The sequence below is a fragment of the Selaginella moellendorffii genome, unplaced genomic scaffold (genome assembly GCF_000143415.4).
Source record: "Selaginella moellendorffii unplaced genomic scaffold, v1.0 SELMOscaffold_73, whole genome shotgun sequence".
NCBI classification, from domain to species: domain Eukaryota; kingdom Viridiplantae; phylum Streptophyta; class Lycopodiopsida; order Selaginellales; family Selaginellaceae; genus Selaginella; species Selaginella moellendorffii.
This window is the reverse complement of record NW_003314334.1, coordinates 772,951-790,702: the sequence shown is the minus strand read 5'-3', so window position 1 is coordinate 790,702 and position 17,752 is coordinate 772,951. Positions and strand designations below refer to the sequence as shown.

At 42.8% G+C, this 17,752-nt stretch overlaps 2 protein-coding genes and 2 long non-coding RNA genes across 5 annotated transcripts; all 4 read left to right on the top strand.

Moving 5' to 3' along the window:
- The first annotated feature begins 683 nt into the window (after positions 1–683).
- On the top strand, positions 684–2,013 carry LOC112340938. 2 transcript variants are annotated; one of them, XM_024660196.1, is made up of 7 exons: positions 684–847; positions 1,007–1,067; positions 1,120–1,233; positions 1,291–1,361; positions 1,413–1,541; positions 1,593–1,835; positions 1,904–2,013. In XM_024660196.1, the coding sequence occupies exons 1-5, from the start codon at positions 727–729 to the stop codon at positions 1,439–1,441; spliced, it is 396 nt and encodes a 131-aa protein (XP_024515964.1). In that variant the 5' UTR covers positions 684–726; the 3' UTR covers positions 1,442–1,541; positions 1,593–1,835; positions 1,904–2,013. The 2 variants fall into 2 exon arrangements, with proteins under 2 accessions (XP_024515964.1, XP_024515966.1); XM_024660198.1 differs by lacking the exon at positions 1,904–2,013 and having other exon boundaries at positions 1,615–1,758.
- On the top strand, positions 1,487–2,592 carry LOC9649819. Its single transcript, XM_002986380.2, has 5 exons — positions 1,487–1,541; positions 1,904–2,013; positions 2,067–2,087; positions 2,153–2,247; positions 2,298–2,592. The coding sequence occupies exons 1-5, from the start codon at positions 1,487–1,489 to the stop codon at positions 2,557–2,559; spliced, it is 543 nt and encodes a 180-aa protein (XP_002986426.2). The 3' UTR covers positions 2,560–2,592.
- Positions 2,593–5,330: 2,738 nt separating this feature from the next.
- On the top strand, positions 5,331–6,295 carry LOC112340939. Its single transcript, XR_002990371.1, has 6 exons — positions 5,331–5,562; positions 5,620–5,702; positions 5,754–5,883; positions 5,931–6,035; positions 6,114–6,174; positions 6,243–6,295. It is a non-coding gene; the product is annotated as an uncharacterized LOC112340939 (long non-coding RNA).
- A 6-nt stretch (positions 6,296–6,301) lies between these two features.
- On the top strand, positions 6,302–9,214 carry LOC9649818. Its single transcript, XR_002990370.1, has 15 exons — positions 6,302–6,342; positions 6,389–6,473; positions 6,528–6,640; positions 6,706–6,769; positions 6,815–6,926; positions 6,973–7,376; positions 7,431–7,615; positions 7,671–7,992; positions 8,041–8,140; positions 8,189–8,207; positions 8,286–8,387; positions 8,447–8,663; positions 8,748–8,828; positions 8,901–8,968; positions 9,019–9,214. It is a non-coding gene; the product is annotated as an uncharacterized LOC9649818 (long non-coding RNA).
- The last annotated feature ends 8,538 nt before the right edge of the window (positions 9,215–17,752 follow it).

The window sequence follows — 17,752 nt, the reverse complement described above, 5'->3', positions numbered from 1 at the left end:
AGCCAAGAAAACAAAGTGCTTTTATGAACCACCTCATTATAGATGATCTTCCTTCACAAGAATGTGCTGTTGTAAACAAAATGATAAACCATGAGTGATTTGAGATGTATATGCTTGCTAATGTACTAACTATTCTACTAACCAGCATACAGCACCTAGAGTTAATAACTCCAATAATAATTGGAAAACACATTAGTAATTTCTATACAAATAATAAAACAGTCTAAGTTATGAAAAATTGATATTATAGATTTATAATTTATGCGTAGATTTATAAACTTGATTATTTCTAGTGACAATTCCAGTTAATTGTAATTTTATAGCTGCTTACATGTAGATAAGTGTATAGACAAGAGCTTCTAAAGTAATTCTAATAGCAAGCATCTTGCTCCGAGTTCCAATCCCAAGAAAAAAGTTTGATTTAGCTTATAAGCCCAGAAAAGTGGTTTTGCCCTGTTTGATTATATAAATTATTTATTGTTGCCCTTCAAACGTATTTTGGAAAATAACAGTAAAATAGCGGAACTTATTAATTATTTGATTTGTGGAAGTGCGTTTGAACGGCAGTGGATCGTAAAGTTGGAGGTGGACATTCCGATCCGGCCGCTAACAGCTCTTGTTAGCCTAACCAGACGCGCTCTTACTGGCTTAACTAACCAGACGCTCAAAACCATGAGATTTTTACTTGTAAAGAGGGTTTTTGGTGGCATTGCCGGCGATACAGGTATGTTTTTCTCGTTCTCTCTTCTTCCTGTGAGAATGCTGGTGAAATGCGTCCCGAGCCAAAGATTCCTAGCTTTCCTGAAGAGCCCAAGAGTCCCCATTTGCTGCTCCACGAATCAAAGAGGTGTGGTTTTGGTTTTTGGTGCTAAGTTCTCTCTTTTCACCCGTATCTGGTCTCTAGGAACCAGATAAGATTCATTTGAGCGCTTTGCTTCTGGTGTAACCCGGTTTACCACTTTTGTTTCTCAAGCTATACAACTCAACTTACGTTTTTCTTTGACAGGCTTCACGTCTCTGCCCAAGCCCTTGAGCGAGTTTGGCCGGGATCTAGCGGAGGCAGTCAGGTGAAACGATTTGTTGAGGACGACTGGAAGTTGAGCGGCTTTTTCTTTACGGAGACGAGGCAGCTGAGAAGCATCGAGCTGTAAAAGACAGGGCTCCATCAGAAGGCTCAATTGCAAACTTCCGAGTCTTCACCATGGGTTCTTCATTGGCATTTGTATGGAAAAGGTAGCATCGCTTATTACGTTTCAACGGGACTGACTTTATTGTTTTTTGAAAGCGCAGTCCGGGTTTACACTTGTCTTTGTCTTGTCTCGAGAGTCTGGCGTCTAAAGGAATTGAATTTAGAAAAGAAGGTAAAACTCTTGCATGGAGTATATTCGTGTTTACAAATGTTATCGCTACAGGAAGGCGGGCCTATACACTCAGAAGCTAGGCTCGTGGGATAACACGGGCTATCAAAAAAATATCGGAACTCACTATGTTCGACATTTGGATCCTGATGCTCCAACTCCAGGTTGCATCCCGAAGATCAGGTACTACGCTCTTACGGGGTCCTCTTCTTACGTGTATCGTATTTATCGCAGAAACTGGAACATAATCTTTGAGAGATGTGCGGAATCTCATCCGAGCTGGAAGAAACGCAGAGGCGCAGGACCTGTGTCCAACAGGGATTGCTCTTCGTTGCTCAGCTACATGAAACAAATGTTTCTAGACATCTTAAGCAAGCAGTGTTCTAAAACTTTTTTCGTTTTTCTTGTGATACTAGAGGAGAGAAGCCAACTTCAAAACAAGATAAAGCACTCGCACTGCTCAAATCCAAGCTCCTGGTGATTCCCGAGCAAAACCCAGTTGCTTATTTTCTTGAATTAATGACACAGCTATCTTTCATTATCAGGCGTGGAGAGCTGGCTGCATGACTGCTCATTCAACGAGCGCGCTTTAGACGCTACAGAGCTTGATGGAGGAAGGAGGATATGGAAGTGGGCTTGCTTTTGTGCTTCCGAGGTATGGACTTGAACTTGTGTTTGTGTTTCCAAACAAGGTGTTCCAGAAAATAGCGTCGAGTGAGTCCCGTTAAGGTACTTTGTGATAAACTTTTGACTAGCTCATGATTTCTTTTTCTACAAAACTGATTGTATCCAAGAAAGGGGATGCCCAAGAAAAGCTGCTAGAAGCTGTCAACGAGTGGCCTCCAACAATGTTAATACTGGGAAGCCGAGGCATTGGAATGGTGAAAAGGTTCGCCAAAAAGCTCTAGTTTGCATTCCTCAAACCGTGGATTTGGACAGGACGTTCCTGGGAAGCGTGAGTGACTATGCTGCACAGCATGCTGAATGCCCTGTGCCCTGTCAAGCTTCCACAGCCGTAAGATTTTATGTGTTTCAAATGCCTTTTTTCTCTTTTTCTTTTGAGGGACCTATAAGCGGTGCGTTCTTCAGTCGGCACTTTCTTAAGTTTACCTTCAGAAAGCAAATCGATTCGCTTGTTCAGGACCAAAATTCTGTGTTTTTGGATCCTCAAAGCGACACTTCAACAGTAAGTGTGAATTAAAGAAGAGGATCGGGAACATTGTGGATTGCAATATATCTTTTGTTCATTAACACCACACAACGCAGACCATCCTAGACGTCTACACAAGGTATGCAACCTGGCTCGCATAAAGAAACCATAGCATATCCACCAATCACTTCACATATATTGTTGTGATCATCCCCTGGGCACCTGCAAACCTATGATTTGGAAAAGAAAACAAGGTGCTTCTATGAACAACCTCATTATGGCTGATCTTCCTTCACAAGAATGTGCTGTTGCAGACAAAATGATAAACCATATTTGAGACATATATGCTTGCTAATGTACTCCAATAAAAATACTAACCAGCAAACAGTGTAAGAGAGTAATAATAACTCTAATAATAATTGGAAAAACGCATTAGCATAATGAAACAGTCTAAGTTGATATTCCGAGGTATAAATCTCTCTCTCTCTCTCTCTCTCTCTCTCTCTCTCTTGTATGACTGGCAAAGTCGTAATGTCACCACAGAAGTCTATGCTGCTATATATTAAAAAACCCACACTCTCTGAATACTCGCATTATCTGTGGCAGCACATGAATTCTAGTTTCAACCATCCCAAAGTTCTCTTGATCACTTTAATATTACACACTTAATTGGAAACATTTGCTACTCTCCCACTGTTTCTTTTGTTCATCAAAACTCGTCCTAACATTTCCCCCACTAACACCACAACAACAATAGAGTCCATGACACACACCATCCTATTTCCCCACCTCCAGTCTGGATATAAATGTCTACACACAAAAGTGATAGGTATGCAACTTGGCACACAAAGAGAACCTATAGGATATGTACCAATTACTTCACATATAACGTTGTCATCTTCCCTCTGACAGTCGGCAAATCCATGATTTGGAAAAAGCCATCTTTTCCAACTAATAAAACAGGGTGTTTCCATGAACCATCTCATTACAGCTGATGTTCCTGCACAAGAATGTGCTATTGCAGACAAAACTTGCCAAATAATAAACCAGGAGCGATTTGAGACATATGTGCTGGCTAATGCACTAGCTGCTCCAATAAAAATACTAACCAGCATAGAGCACCTGTAGTGGAAGAGAGTAACGATTCCAATAATAACTGTAAAATCAGTTTAGCAATAGTATTTTATACAACTGTTCTAATATTACCTCCAATAATATAGCCTACTGATAGAAATATATATACATGACGAGTGAAGCAAACAAGTTGCCAATATCTTATGGCAGAGTATTTTGGCCCAATTTTTGCATAGGCCACGTAATATGATGTAAAGCCCCAATGGTAGCTAGGGCTTAGTGCATTGCAGTCTCTTTGACAATAAAGAACACCATTTGGGCAATTCCACTTTGGAGGATAAAATGTGATATAGATGGTGAAAACATAAAAACTAATTGCCCAAGTCATAATAATTGAAACAGGTAAGAAGAACCACCACAATGGAACACTCGTACTAGTAATCTCCATACTATCAAGCCCTAATATGTAATCCTATAAATAACAAGAAAAGGATGTGGATGATGAGGCTGAGAGCTATTCGCTTTGAACCGAAAGTTACACTCGGACAGTCTCATGGATTCACCTCGAGCTTATTGTGTTCCATGAGGCACTTGTCAGTACGAGGTAAAAGAAGTCAATGGTGTTGGAATCAATGTGAGCGAGCCAGGTACTGCTTTGTACTTCCTCAAAGAGTAAAGGCATAAACGTTAGAGGTGGTGAGCCATCTTTGCAGGTCACTGGTTGACGCTACCAGGAAATGCTAGAGGATGGATGCATCCTCCAGTCACCATTTGATAGATGTTAGTGCAGGTAAAAGAATTATTGCTAGAAACTCTTATAACTTTCTTGTGTCTTTGTTGATAATCCAGACACCGGACATCCATATTTGCTGGATCAATTGCTTTGAAATTTACTTGCGAGTGGAGACAAGTTAATTGTTCTCTTATTCTTGTTTGTCTTGCTAGCTCTCAGCTCGGACTTGCCTAAGAGCATTGGCATACATGGAGCCAGAAAAACATCAAAGACTTGACAAGCGTCCTCGGCAGAAGTGGAAGATGAATCGATCGCGCTTAAAAGATGACCTTACAAGAGCGAACACGTTGGTTTTTTTCAGATTAGAATCACAGCACAATACCTCGCAGTTGGCGTCAACACATGTGGTTTACATTGCCACACTGAGCAGCAAAAACGTTTGAATACGTTTGAAGGGCAATCTAAAACAATAATATTATCAAACAGGTCAAGTATATTTTCTGGGTTTTTGGAAAATAACAGTAAAATAGTGAAACATTGAATAAGTATTAAGTTATTTGAAGAGCCTTCTGTAAGTGAGATTTTGCGTTTGAACCGGCACCAGCCGGTGGATCGTGGACATTCCGATCCGGCCGCTAACAGCTCTTGTTAGCCTAACCAGACGCGCTCTTACTGGCTTAACTAACCAGACGCTCAAAACCATGAGATTTTTACTTGTAAAGAGGGTTTTTGGTGGCATTGCCGGCGATACAGGTATGTTTTTCTCGTTCTCTCTTCTTCCTGTGAGAATGCTGGTGAAATGCGTCCCGAGCCAAAGATTCCTAGCTTTCCTGAAGAGCCCAAGAGTCCCCATTTGCTGCTCCACGAATCAAAGAGGTGTGGTTTCGGTTTTTGGTGCTAAGTTCTCTCTTTTCACCCGTATCTGGTCTCTAGGAACCAGATAAGATTCATTTGAGCGCTTTGCTTCTGGTGTAACCCGGTTTACCACTTTTGTTTCTCAAGCCATACAACTCGGCTTATGTTTTTCTTTGACAGGCATCACGTCTCTGCCCGAGCTCTTGAGCGAGTTTGGCCGGGATCTAGCGGAAATGAAACGATTTGTTGAGGACGACTGGAAGTTTAGCGGCTTTTTCTTTACAGAGACGAGGCAGCCATCGAGCTGTAAAAGACAGGGCTACGTCAGAAGGCTCAATTGCAAACTTCCGAGTCTTCATCATGGGTTTTTCATTGGCATTTGTATGGAAAAGGTAGCATCGCTTATTACGTTTCAGTGGGACTGACTTTATTGTTTTTTGAAAGCGCAGTCCGGGTTTACAGGAAACGATCAGACTTGTCTTTGTCTTGTCTCGAGAGTTTGGCGTCCAAGGAATTGGATTTAGAAAAAAAGGTAAAACTCTTGCATGGAGTATATTCGTGTCTACAAATGTTATCGCTACAGGAAGGCGGGCCTATACCCTCAGAAGCTAGGCTCGTGCGATAACACGGGCTATCAAAAAAAATATCGGAACTCACTATGTTCGACATTTGGATCTTGATGCTCCAACTCCAGGTTGCATCCCGAAGATCAGGTACTACGCTCTTACGGGTCTTCTTACGTGTATCGTATTTGTCGCAGAAACTGGAACATAATCTTTTAGAGATGTGCGGAATCTCATCCGAGCTGGAAGAAACGCAGAAGCGCAGGACCTGTGTCCAACAGGGATTACTCTTCGTTGCTCAGGTACATGAAACAAATGTTTCTAGAATTTCTTCAGCAAGCAGTGTTCTAAAACTTTCTTTGTTTTTCTTGTGATACTAGAGTAGAGAAGCCAACTTCAAAACAAGATAAAGCACTCGCGCTGCTCAAATCCAAGCTCCTGGTGATTCTCGAGCAAAAACCAGTTTCTTATTTTCTTGAATTAATGACACAGCTATCTTGCACTATCAGGCGTGGAGAGCTGGCTGCATGACTGCTCATTCCTTTAGACGCTACAGGGCTTGATGGAGGAAGGAGGATATGGAAGTGGGCTTGCTTTTGTGCTTCCGAGGTATGGGCTTGAACTTGTGTTTGTGTTTCCAAACAAGGTGTTCCAGAAAATAGCGTCAAGTGAAGGGGGGGAGATACGAGAGTCCCGTTTTTGCTGCAATGTAAAACACATGTGTTGACGCCAACTGCGAGGTATTGTGCTGTGATTCTAATCTGAAAAAAAGCCAACGTGTTCGCTCTTGTAAGGTCATGGAGAGCTTTCTCACCGCCATCTTTTAAGCGCGATCGATTTATCTTCCACTTGTGCCGAGCCTGTTGCCTTGTGATTTTATCAACTTGTTTCAAAAGCTCTACTCTGGGTACACATTTTGTTTCATCGTGACTTGGGAATCTGGTTGTGAGACGCAGCTGTTGTGTTGGACAGATGCACCTCGTGGTCTCTGATATAGCACCGGTATTGGAAATGTAGACGACAATTCTAACGTCAAGTACGTAGGCTTTGATCATTGTGCGTTAAGCTGAGTTTCTCTCAGGCCACACAGGCATCCTCAAATGATTCGTTTCGCCGCACATCTGGTTCTGCGGAAGGATTGAAGGACAATACGGGGACAGGCTTGAATTGGCTGGAGATTGAATCCTGAGCACGTATGATCGATTTCACTTCCACTTATTGTTTATGTTATTCTTTTAGGTACGTGAGGTTTGTATTCACGCAACACAAGGAAGAGCTCGTTGGCCCTCATCCCTCTCAGATCTTTACGTGGATATGATGGAGCTGCGGCAGCCTCCCGTTGTATGGCAGAATTCCAACAGCGTTTGGTTTTCCGAGAGATCTCGCTAACGCCGCTATGGTGCAGTGTTGAGATTTCGGAAGGAGAAAGCAGAGCCATTAAAAAAAAGAACGTTGCTGCCTGTTTTTGTTTTTTGTATTTTTTTTTCCCGGGACTTCGTTTTTTCAGCAAGAATACTTTTCTTGTGACGCACATTATCGAAGCTGGCTATCAACAATTGAGAACTGCATTTCACCTGAAGAAAGAGCAAGGTCCTTTGCTACTGCAAAACAAGCTCTTGACACAGCTACTGCTTTTCTTCACAGTAAGCTATCTTATTTTGCTTCTTCCTATTTTGTTTTCACATTTTCGTTTTCAGGTAGCGAATGAAAGTGGCTTCTCACCAACGATGAAGCCTTCCAATCCGTGGAACTATTTTCCACTGTCGTTTTTTGGAGATCATCGGATCCTTGATTTGCTCCAGATCCTACAGTTTGCACTGCTCCGAACAGCGCATTGCATTTTTGCTCGGGAGAGCTGGCTTCCATTCAACGCAACTTAACGGTAAAGAGAACTTCTATCTGGCGTTTTTTGTAACCTTACGACTTGAGTGAAACAGGTGAATGTGGCTGTCAATCCTCAGAGCAATATGTTACTGGATATAGAGCTCAAATGTGCGGCTCTTGAAGGGGAAGGCATTGAATCACTTGTAACAAGTGATGGTGGATTTTTGTCATTGAAGGTTTACTTTTCGCCCTGGACATCAGGATTAATTTCTTCTCTTTTTCCTTTTGTTGCAGGAGAACTTCCACATTTTCATCCTGAAGTTTTTCGAATGGATGCGTTTTCTATTCACTCGGATGGTGTACGCCGGGATGCTCCATTCGTGATTTATTTGCCGTCGTTGCTGCTTTCCAGAACTTGTGCTACGATGCATGGAGGTGCGTCAGGTTTAAATTGCAATTTCTTGCTCTGGAGCTTCGTTTCAGATTCGTGGCTGGCTTCCGGTCTTGAAATGACAGCAAGTGATAATCCTGACTGGTTGCGTCGGGAGCTCTTCAGGGACTGTTTAGCGGCAGTCAGCTAGAGGTATTTATCGCATTTTGCACACAGGATGTATCTCAGGATGTATTTCAGGTTTGGGGGGCAATTTGGTGTAAGTGTTGTTTCATGATCTACATAGTTTGGTCCAGGCGCTAATGAGGCTGAATGCGCTTTTTCCACATTCCTGCAGGAAAGTACCGCGGAAATACTCATGGAGCTCCTCGTCCTTATGCCTCTAATCTAGCTGGTGCGGATCTTTACGTGCATATGATGGAGCACGGCAGAATGACAGGTACATAGTATCTTTGTTTGTCTAAATCAATCTGACCTCAGTGAGATGGCTTTCCTCAGCAATGCCATTCTACGTCCGTGACGGCTATTTGGTAATGCGATGCTTCTCTAGTTTCTTTGAGAAGTCTCGTGAACTCAAAACATCCGTTAATTGAAAGCTGAAGATACAAAGAGAGTCGAACTTACAGACAGGACATTCTGTGCAATAAATGGACTTTACTTCTCGAGCAGGTCTACCAGATTCGGACACAGTTGCGTACTCTCTTGACAAACACAGGTATATCGTTGATAATGAAATACTGCTGTTGATTTCCTTGTCGTTCTTGGTCACTAACGTCACTACTTTCTGGACATCTTTCAGAGCTTAAAGAAGTAGTAGACTTACGAACCTGTACTTCTGCCTGAGGACTATCAGGTTTTCTTTTAAGGTTCTCGAGATCTGGTCAGTCTGCTGCCTCAAAGTTTGTGCTTATTTAATCCCAGCACTGTTCTTGCATCTTGTTCTTCTTCTTAGATCATTTCCTGCAATAGAAGAGAGCTTGCTGCGTTCCAGAACTTCTGCTGCGATTGCGATCCATTCAGGTAGGCGTGTCATGACAATTCCTTGTACAGATTCGTGTCAATCTGTTCAGTCGGGAGCTCGCAGGGACTGTTTCAGCGCAACTAGAGGTATTGTCACATTTTCCACAAGCTTCATAGATGTGCACAGAATGAAGGCCGGAGGCCGGAGAAAGCCACTGGATTTGTGAAAGCCTGAGCAAAAAGCTACATTCTTTTCTACGAAGCCACTCCAAGATATCAAAGAAGGACGCTCTTATTCTTTTTTGAGATCTTGGTCGGTTCTAGGACATATGAGGGTGTGTGTTCTTAAACGCGAAGATCTTGTGCCATTCTCCAAGACCTAATGGAGCTGCGAGGAGCAAGACGCGGTCTGGAGCTGCGGGGAGCAAGACGCGGTCGGCTTGGAGCTGTGGGCGTGATTGCATTTGGGCTCGTGGTCTGGATCCTCTGGAGCAAGATATACTTCCCCACAACGCCAGTGCCAGCATTCTTGGATCCGTTCCAGCATCAGGCACACAAGGTTCCTACAGACGCGATTCCTGCCGAGGAGATCACCAAATCACGAATCTTCTGGCTAGGATTTTTGTCAATGCTGTCTTCTCTAGTGGCTTCGATAGCGCTAGCAGCGTTTTGCCATGGAGTGGATCCAGCGCGCGGTGGTGTTCTGGGCGTGGATCCAGCGCGCGGTGGTGTTCTGGGCGATGGCGCGGCTCAAATTGGTGGCCAAGAGGCGACTAGGATCTTTGTGGATGTGGGAGACGCTGGCGTTGCAAATGTGCTGGAGGGAGACACCGGTGGCATGCCGGAGGAAGACGCTGGTGTTGCAAATGTGCTGGAGGGAGCCGCCGCTGCCATGCCGGAGGGAGACGCTACCAACATCGTTGTGGATATGCCGGAGCAAGACGCTGCTGCTGGTCCAACTGAGGGAAACGCTGCTGCAGGTGAGCGAGACACTGGTGCACAGGACGAGTGCGTGGGTGAAGGAGATGTCCATCCAGGTGAAGATCTCACGGGGATCATTGTGACGGAGGGAGATGTGCCCACGGGAGACAAGATTGTTGAGACGGCTCAGGGAGGAGATAGCGTGTCCATGGGAGACACACCTGCTGAGGGAGATGCTGGTGTGATGGCTCATGAGGGAGACCCTGGTGTGGCTGCTGCTGTGCCACTTGCGGGAGCTGGTGCTGTGCTACTTGCTGCTACTGGCGGCAATGCCCAGGCAGGTGATGCTCAAGCTCGAGGATCTTCAGGTGACGATATGCTGAGGTCGTTGTCCCCTCTCTTGGCTCTCCTGGCACTTTCCAGCCTCAATGCGGTTGCTATGGTGGAGAAGTGGAACAGGGATCTCATAGACTACCACCACTTGGCTATCGTGTCGGCCTTCGTCGCTGCATTCTCAGGTTTCTTCTGTGTGTTTGGGCTGCTTACGGTGATTGCCAAGCTGCCTGCTGGACGGGGACGAGGAGTCGCGATACTGTGTTCTTCGCTGGTGCTCAGCCTTGCGTCTCCTGGGTTTTCGCTCGCGTTTCAGCACCAGCCGCCACGCGTCTGGGTCACAGCGGGAATCTACGTCGTAGCATCGGCCTTTCCTCTTGGCCTGCGCGGAGTTCTTCGGCTTGGTTTCCCACGGTCATTTCTGTACTTCGGGTTCTCACTGTTTTCTCTTGTGTCAGCTTTGCTGTGGGGAATTTTCTCCCATTGGGAGACGGACTACGCCCATCTCACGGGAGCCATTACTACTGCGTGTGCAAATGTAGCTTTCTTCATTGCATTCTTTCGCAAGAAATAGAAGATAGAAAGCAGCTCTTCTTGTATGTTTTTTTCTTGCTAAATGCACTCTAGTTTTTTTGTCTATGCAAGTGATTGAAAGCTGGCTATATAGGCTGCAAGCAATTCCGAAGTACAATGAAGCTTTCTGCACTATTAGGTATCCAACCGTGTCAAGCATTTTGTCCTACAGTCTTCGCATCAAAGGCTCGTCCATTGGGCTTGTCAAGGCTTTGATGTTTTTCTGGCTCCATGTATGCCAATGCTCTTAGGCAAGTCTGAGCTGAGAGCTAGCAAGACAAACAAGAATAAGAGAACAACTAACATGTCTGCACTCGCAAGTAATTCTCAAAGCAATCATATCCAGCAAATGCGGATGTCCAGTGTCTGGAAATTCAAAAAAGACACAAGAAAGTTATAAGAGTTTCTAGCAATAATTCTTTTACCTGCACTAACATCCATCAAATGGTGACTGGAGGATGCACCCATCCTCTAGCATTTCCTGGTAGCGTCAACCAGTGACCTGCAAAAGATGGCTCGCACTTAAATAAGGACCTCTAACAAAGCCTCCACAATCTCTACGACCATCACGTCTTGGAGACCAGCCGCTTCAGGAAATACGTGTTGTATGTGTGACTGCACAAAGAAGCCAAAGCGTTTATGCCGTTACTCTTTGAGGAAGTACAAAGCAGTAGCACCATGACTTCTTTTACTCGTACCGACAAGTGCCTCATGGAACACAATAAACCCGAGGTGAATCCATGAGACTGTCTGAGTGTAACTTTCGGTTCAAAGCAAATAGCTCTCAGCCTGTTAGAAAACAAAATGCTGTGCTATTAGTAAAATATTGTTTGATCTTTTAATATATTAAAAAATAAATCAGAATAGTATCAAAATAATAAATATTGTATTCCATTTTGAAAGAAGAATTGAGGGAATTATGCATAAAAAATGCTAGATTAATACAAAAATCAATTCTTGTAAATTTGATAATATAAATATCTAGAACAAACATATTCCTAGGCATAAGTAAGAATAAATATTCATTAATAAAATATAAGATACAAATTATTATTTAGAAATATAAATATATTTTAAAAAATACCTGACCCAGAAAAGAGTATAAATGAATTTTCTATTGATAAACTTAAATTAATACTTTATCAAAAAAAAGAGAATAATTACTGCAAGACATTACTTAATTATGCATTTTACTTAGAATATAAAACAATAAGTTTTTAGGAACATTGATATATTATTACCCAAATTCAGTCAAGAAAATAATTATTTGTACATATATGTTATAGAAACTATAATTCAACTATTATATTCCATAGAATCATATACTAATAACTTATATTTGCAGTTAGGAAAAAGATTTTAAAATACTGTTTAATCAAATATTGCATATATTATCTGTTTTTTTTTTGCTAATGAATTAGATTGTAAATAGCTAAGGCTACATATAAAAATAAAGTTTGTACTCTTATTGTTAAAGTTGTTTAATGTTTTTGTATTAACACTTGAAGTTTTGATCATAGCCTTACACATTCATAAAATTAAGTCAACCACATTTAATATGGTGTTGGGTTTTATATGTTTTAGATATTTAGATAGGCCATTTGTATAGAATATAATTTTCTTATTATATTTGTAAATATTTTTAAATTAAATTATGAAAGTTAATTTTGCCCTAAAATATAGAATAAGTAGGTAAAGTTGATTATTTTATTCATAAATTAAAAATAAAATTATTCATATAAAAAATATTCACTCTCTTGGGATAACCCATTAAATAGAATTCAAATCTCTGCCACTAATGGATTTTGATTTGGTGATGGCACCAAAGATATACATAATCTATCACCTCAATAGTACAATTTGTCATTGGTTAGATTAACAAGAGCACTATATATTGCCACCTGGATAACCCAAAATCTTTTGATACCACACTCCTATCACTATGGCAACACAATTAGCAAAAGATAAAACTCATTATCAAAGTCTGGCCAGCACTTAGCACCTAATATCATAACCTCTACACCCATGAATTCACTTGGTAAAAAAAGTAAAAAACTTACCATCTTGATGACCATGTGGATTTGCCACAATGAGAAGCATGTAAGTTGTGAATTCCTCTAATGCCAGTGCCTGAGAAATTACATGCCAAGTAATTCTTCAATGTGATGCTCAACATAATCCTCTAAGCATTGGGCACGACAATAAGCTCAAGAAACATCACAAAGAACATTACTATCCAAGCATAAACTCAAGCCAAGACCAATTGTCACAACTACTATTGCAAGTTTTGACTCTTTCACTTTTGCATTCTCTAGAGCTTGTGCCACCACCTAAAGAACAAAAAAGAACTCTCAAAACTTCCATTGAAAGGAGAATAGCTTACTTCATCAATTGCTTGTGGTTTAGACATGTTGCTAGAGGTGTCATACCACCATATTCTCAAATCAACTCTACCTTGAAAACAAAATAGAATAAAAATGAAGAAGAGAGAAAAAAAAAGTACCTATGATCTCAGTGACTCTCCCAAAATTTTTCCATCACTAGTGACTTGATAAAAAGTTTTGAGAAAATGCAATCTCACTACAAGAAAATCCACTTACAACAGTAACTCTAGTGGCATTGTAGCTTGTCTCAATTCCCAAAAGAGGTAACAAACCAGCAGTCATAGCGATAAAAGAAGGGCACTATGCAAGAATTTGTGCATTTGGGATGAATGTGAGGTGCCATTGCCAGGGATTGGCAAGAGCACACACCATAGCTCACTAAACCCTAAATCGAGGGAAAGAGATTGAAATATAAACTTGAATCACAACTTGAAGCTGCCAATAGTTAAGCCTGCTGTCATCCTAGGTGCTCTACACGAAACCTTTAAAGGTTCTCTATTGCAAAAAGTTGAGTGCCAATATTAGTCAACACTTTGCATGTGATACATGTTGTAATGCCTTTTTCTTTCACCCCACACAATTGGCCACCTCCCATTGACTGAGAGTAACCATTAACACTATTATTCACTAAAATGTGGTTAAAGAGATAACCCTTTTACAATTACCTTGCTGCCATTGGCTGGATTTGGTGGCCTCTCCCAGCAAGAACAAATTTAGTGCTAAAACTAATCACAAGGTTTTTTTGAGTTAAGATAAACTTGAGTATATATACAAGGGATATAAAACAGGAGAGACTTACCAACGTATACCTTTCAATAGATGCATTTTTGAGTGGGCAAATGAGTCTTACTGTTTATGGTTCTTTACAAAACTTCCAAAAGATTTTAAGTTCTACAACATTTATGGCACTTCATGCAAAACTTCATTCCACGTCTGGTATGTGTTCTTTGTTCTTGATAGCCAATGTTCATTGGTGACTTTTTCCATTGTTTCTAGCTACGGGAGTGAAAAATGCCCCATAGTTGAGATCAAGGAAATTCTCTATACTGAGGTAGAGGCCAGGCTTTTAAGTGGAGAGCCGGCTACCTTGTGCGAATCGCGATGACCACAGTATAGAAACCACCTCTTCAACTTGCGCAGCCATGAGTCCCACGCACTCCACCCAGCCCGAGAGGGTCCAGACTCCCTAAACTAGTTCTCGTGGATTGGAATGGATTCCCCCCACCCGCCCCACCTGTTGTCCTGCCCACTCTGCCTCTCCGGGAAGGACCATTACACGGAAACTCCCGCTGAGAACGTGAAGAATCCCTGAGTCTGCATGGGTGCTACTTTGTATCGGCTCGCTGGCTCCCCCGCGCATTGGAATGGGAAACTCTGAAGCTGTTGTCCCAAAAGTGAAGGCTTACTCCCCTACCGTGCTCCCGCTGAATGGTGGTACTTGGAACTCGAAAGGTCGGCGCCTAACTCCCTCCTCTTTCCGGAGTCCCCCATCGGCCTGGTCACTGCAGCTCCTAAGACCCGCAACCTGTCGTCCAGATCTTCCTGCCGATCGGATATGCACCTTATCATCTTCTCTTGTGCTGCGAAAACATCAAGACTAAACCTTGGGAAATCGCCGCCTTCGGCCGCCTCTATGGTGCCGCCATTGCCCGCCTCACACCAAGGAAGAACAAGGGTTTATGAATCCCCTCCCTCCCTTTATCCATGACCAGTCCAGAGAAGATCGGTCACCAAAAACTGTGAAAGCGAAACGAAACATTCCGGCCGCTTTACCTGATAGCCGACTTCCAACGACTGGTCTCCTTCACGACGCTCGAGCGTGTGTCCCAGACGAAGTGGCTACGATACCACTGTTATCGAGCAAGGGAGAGGGAAAAGAGATCCAAAGGAAAGCTCCAGCTACTCGCCGAGCATGGGGAGCGTGAGAGCGGTGAGGAAGGACTGCAGGGAGATAAGATGAGAAAGACAGTAATATATCCTTCGTACTCTTTCCCTCTGTTCCCACGTCCAGTAGTTTTAAAAGCATCTTTATACATGAATTTCCCCTAAACATCGAAAGCTTATCCAGTGCCTATGGTGTCAAGTTTGCCCTGAAGAACTTAGCTTCCAGGAAATATGGAGTCATGATTTTTTTTTTTCTTCCTTGTTTTTCTTGAGGACCGAGTTAATGGTATTTTGAAAAACTCGATCAGTTTTTGTTCCTCATTCGTTTGCTTTTCTTCATGCAGACGTTCCAAAGTTCTCATAATCGATCTTCAACACTAACCCATGGTTAAAGGGGAAATTCAGCTTTAGGTAGCTGTTTGTGAACTTGAACACGTATGGACAGGGGAACAGAGGGAAAGAGTACGGAGGATATATTACTATCTTTCTCATCTTATCTCTCTGCAGTCCTTTCCTCACCGCTCTCACGCTCACATATCCCCATCTCATGCTCGGCGAGTAGCTGGAGCTTTCCTTCGGATTCTGATTCTTTTTCTTCTTTTTTTTTTCTGATAGGCTGACAGCTATCACAGTTACACTCTCCTTGAGTTTAATGTATTCTTTGAGAGACTTTGTATGTACGGGATAAAGAAGTCAACGGTATGCAAGCCTCTGGTCATGCTTGTACTGAAAGAGCAAAACAAAATTTTCTTGCTGCTTTCTGCAGTCACGGATTTCCCTGAAGCGACTGGTCTCCAAGACCGGTTTGTTCACGATGGTAGAGAACTTATTGTAGAGGCTTTGTTCGTGAGCAATCTTTTTCAGGTGTTGTCGCTGGTTAACGCTCCCAGGAAATTGGGATTGGCAGGATGGGTGTCCTCTATCGTACCGCAGGTAAGAGAGCTATTGCTAGAAACTCTTATAACTTTCTTGTGTCTTTGTTGATAATCCAGACACTGGATTAATTCGGATATGCTGGATACGATTTCTCTGACACTTACTTGCGAGTCTAGGCACGTTAGTTTGCTGTTAGTCTACATGGCTTGTTGCTTTTTCTGTTCGTCTTGCCATCTGGCCTGCCTAAGAGCATGGCGTACATTGTGACACGAGCGCTTGATGCAAAACACTGTAGCTTGCAGAGAGCAGATTGTCCTAGTGATGTGGTTCGTGGACAATCTGATAGCGCAGAAGTTCCATTCTACTTCAGAATCGGAAGGAAGTAGCCAATTCTCTCAAATCCAAGTCATTTGCATTAGAAAAAGATACAAGAAGACTTTCTACTTTCTATTTTTGTAACAGAAGAAAAAGAAGACCGTATGCACGAGCATAGCACGAGCAGCTCCTCCTGCATGGGCATAGTCCTTCTCCCAAAACGAGAAAACACACCGAGAACACGACGTACAAAGGTTGACCGTGGGAAAGTAAGACGAAGAACTCCGTGCAAGCCAAGAGGAAAGGCTGATGCTACGACGTAGATTCCTCAGACATGTGGCGGCTAGTGCTGAAACGCGAGCGAAAACCCAGGAGATACAAGACTGAGCACCAGCAAAGAACAAAGGATCGCAAGTCCTCGTCCCCATCCAGCAGGCAACTTGGCAATCATCGTGAAGAGCCTAAAGACACAGAAGAAACCCAAGAATGCAGCGATGAAGGCCAACATGATGGCCAAGTGGTGGTAATCTGTCTGATCGCTGTTCTACTTCTCCACCATAGCAACGGTGAGGGTGGAAAGCCCCAGGAGAGCCAAGAGAGGGGACAACGACCTTCGAGCTTGAGCATCACCTGCCTGGGCATTGCCACCAGTAGCAGCAAGTAGCACAGCACCAGTGGAGCATTAGACTGGTGAGGAAGGACGGAAGAGAGACAAGATGAGAAAGATTGTAATATATCCTGAGTCAGAGTGGTCCACTGAAGAGCATCAAAATAGCTGCCTCGGCTCCTGGTCTGTTACGCAAGTGTCCTGTTCTTCATCCATTCCGTGCCACATGACCTAGTATCTCCGAAGTGATCAGTTGCGTAACTGTCGCTCTTCAGTGTCCACCACTGTCTTGGGCTGCCTGTCGGAGGAGATAAACTCCAGCATGATACAACTGTAAGCCTTCTCAAGTTGGAGCATCAGGATCCACATCTCGAACAAGGTCCAATAAATTTTTGATAACCCGTTTTGTTTGATCCCACAAGCCTATCTTGTGAGTGTATGAGTCATCCTTTCCTCTGTAAGGATAACATTATGGAAGAGCATTACCTTCTTTTGTAAATCCAATTCCTTGGACCCTAGATGATGACATGTTTGAGCAGTCTCATCATTTCTTACAAACTCAGACTACCTGAGTGTCTTCCATGCTATCCTCTAAGAAACGATAAAGTTAGTCCCTTTGGAGAGACGACGCCAGCTTTTCCATACAAATGAAGCCTCTGAATGTAGCAATTGAGCTCTTTGGCATAGAACCCTGTCTTCAACAGCTCGATGGTCGTCTCTGAAAAGAAAAAAACTGCTAAACTTCTAGTTGTGCTCAACAAATCATTACCACCTCTCAAATGTGTTTAAACTCTTTCAAAGAGCTCAGAAAAAAGAAAGAGCCAAACAAACAAAAGTGGTAAACCAAGTAGCCATGTATCTACGCCAGAAGAAAAGCGCTGAAATGAATCTTCTCCAGCATGTGAAAAGAGAGAATTACCCTAGCACCAAAAACCAAAACCACACCAGTAC

Coding starts and splice junctions, on each gene's coding strand:
- LOC112340938 (XM_024660196.1), top strand. CDS start 727: ATGTTTTTCTCGTTCTCTCTTCTTCCTGTGAGAATGCTGGTGAAATGC. Junction 1,068..1,119: donor GATCTAGCGGAGGCAGTCAG/GTGAAACGATTT, acceptor TTTTCTTTACGG/AGACGAGGCAGCTGAGAAGC. Junction 1,234..1,290: donor TTGGCATTTGTATGGAAAAG/GTAGCATCGCTT, acceptor TTGAAAGCGCAG/TCCGGGTTTACACTTGTCTT.
- LOC9649819 (XM_002986380.2), top strand. CDS start 1,487: ATGTTCGACATTTGGATCCTGATGCTCCAACTCCAGGTTGCATCCCGA. Junction 2,088..2,152: donor GTCGAGTGAGTCCCGTTAAG/GTACTTTGTGAT, acceptor ATTGTATCCAAG/AAAGGGGATGCCCAAGAAAA. Junction 2,248..2,297: donor GGCATTGGAATGGTGAAAAG/GTTCGCCAAAAA, acceptor GGATTTGGACAG/GACGTTCCTGGGAAGCGTGA.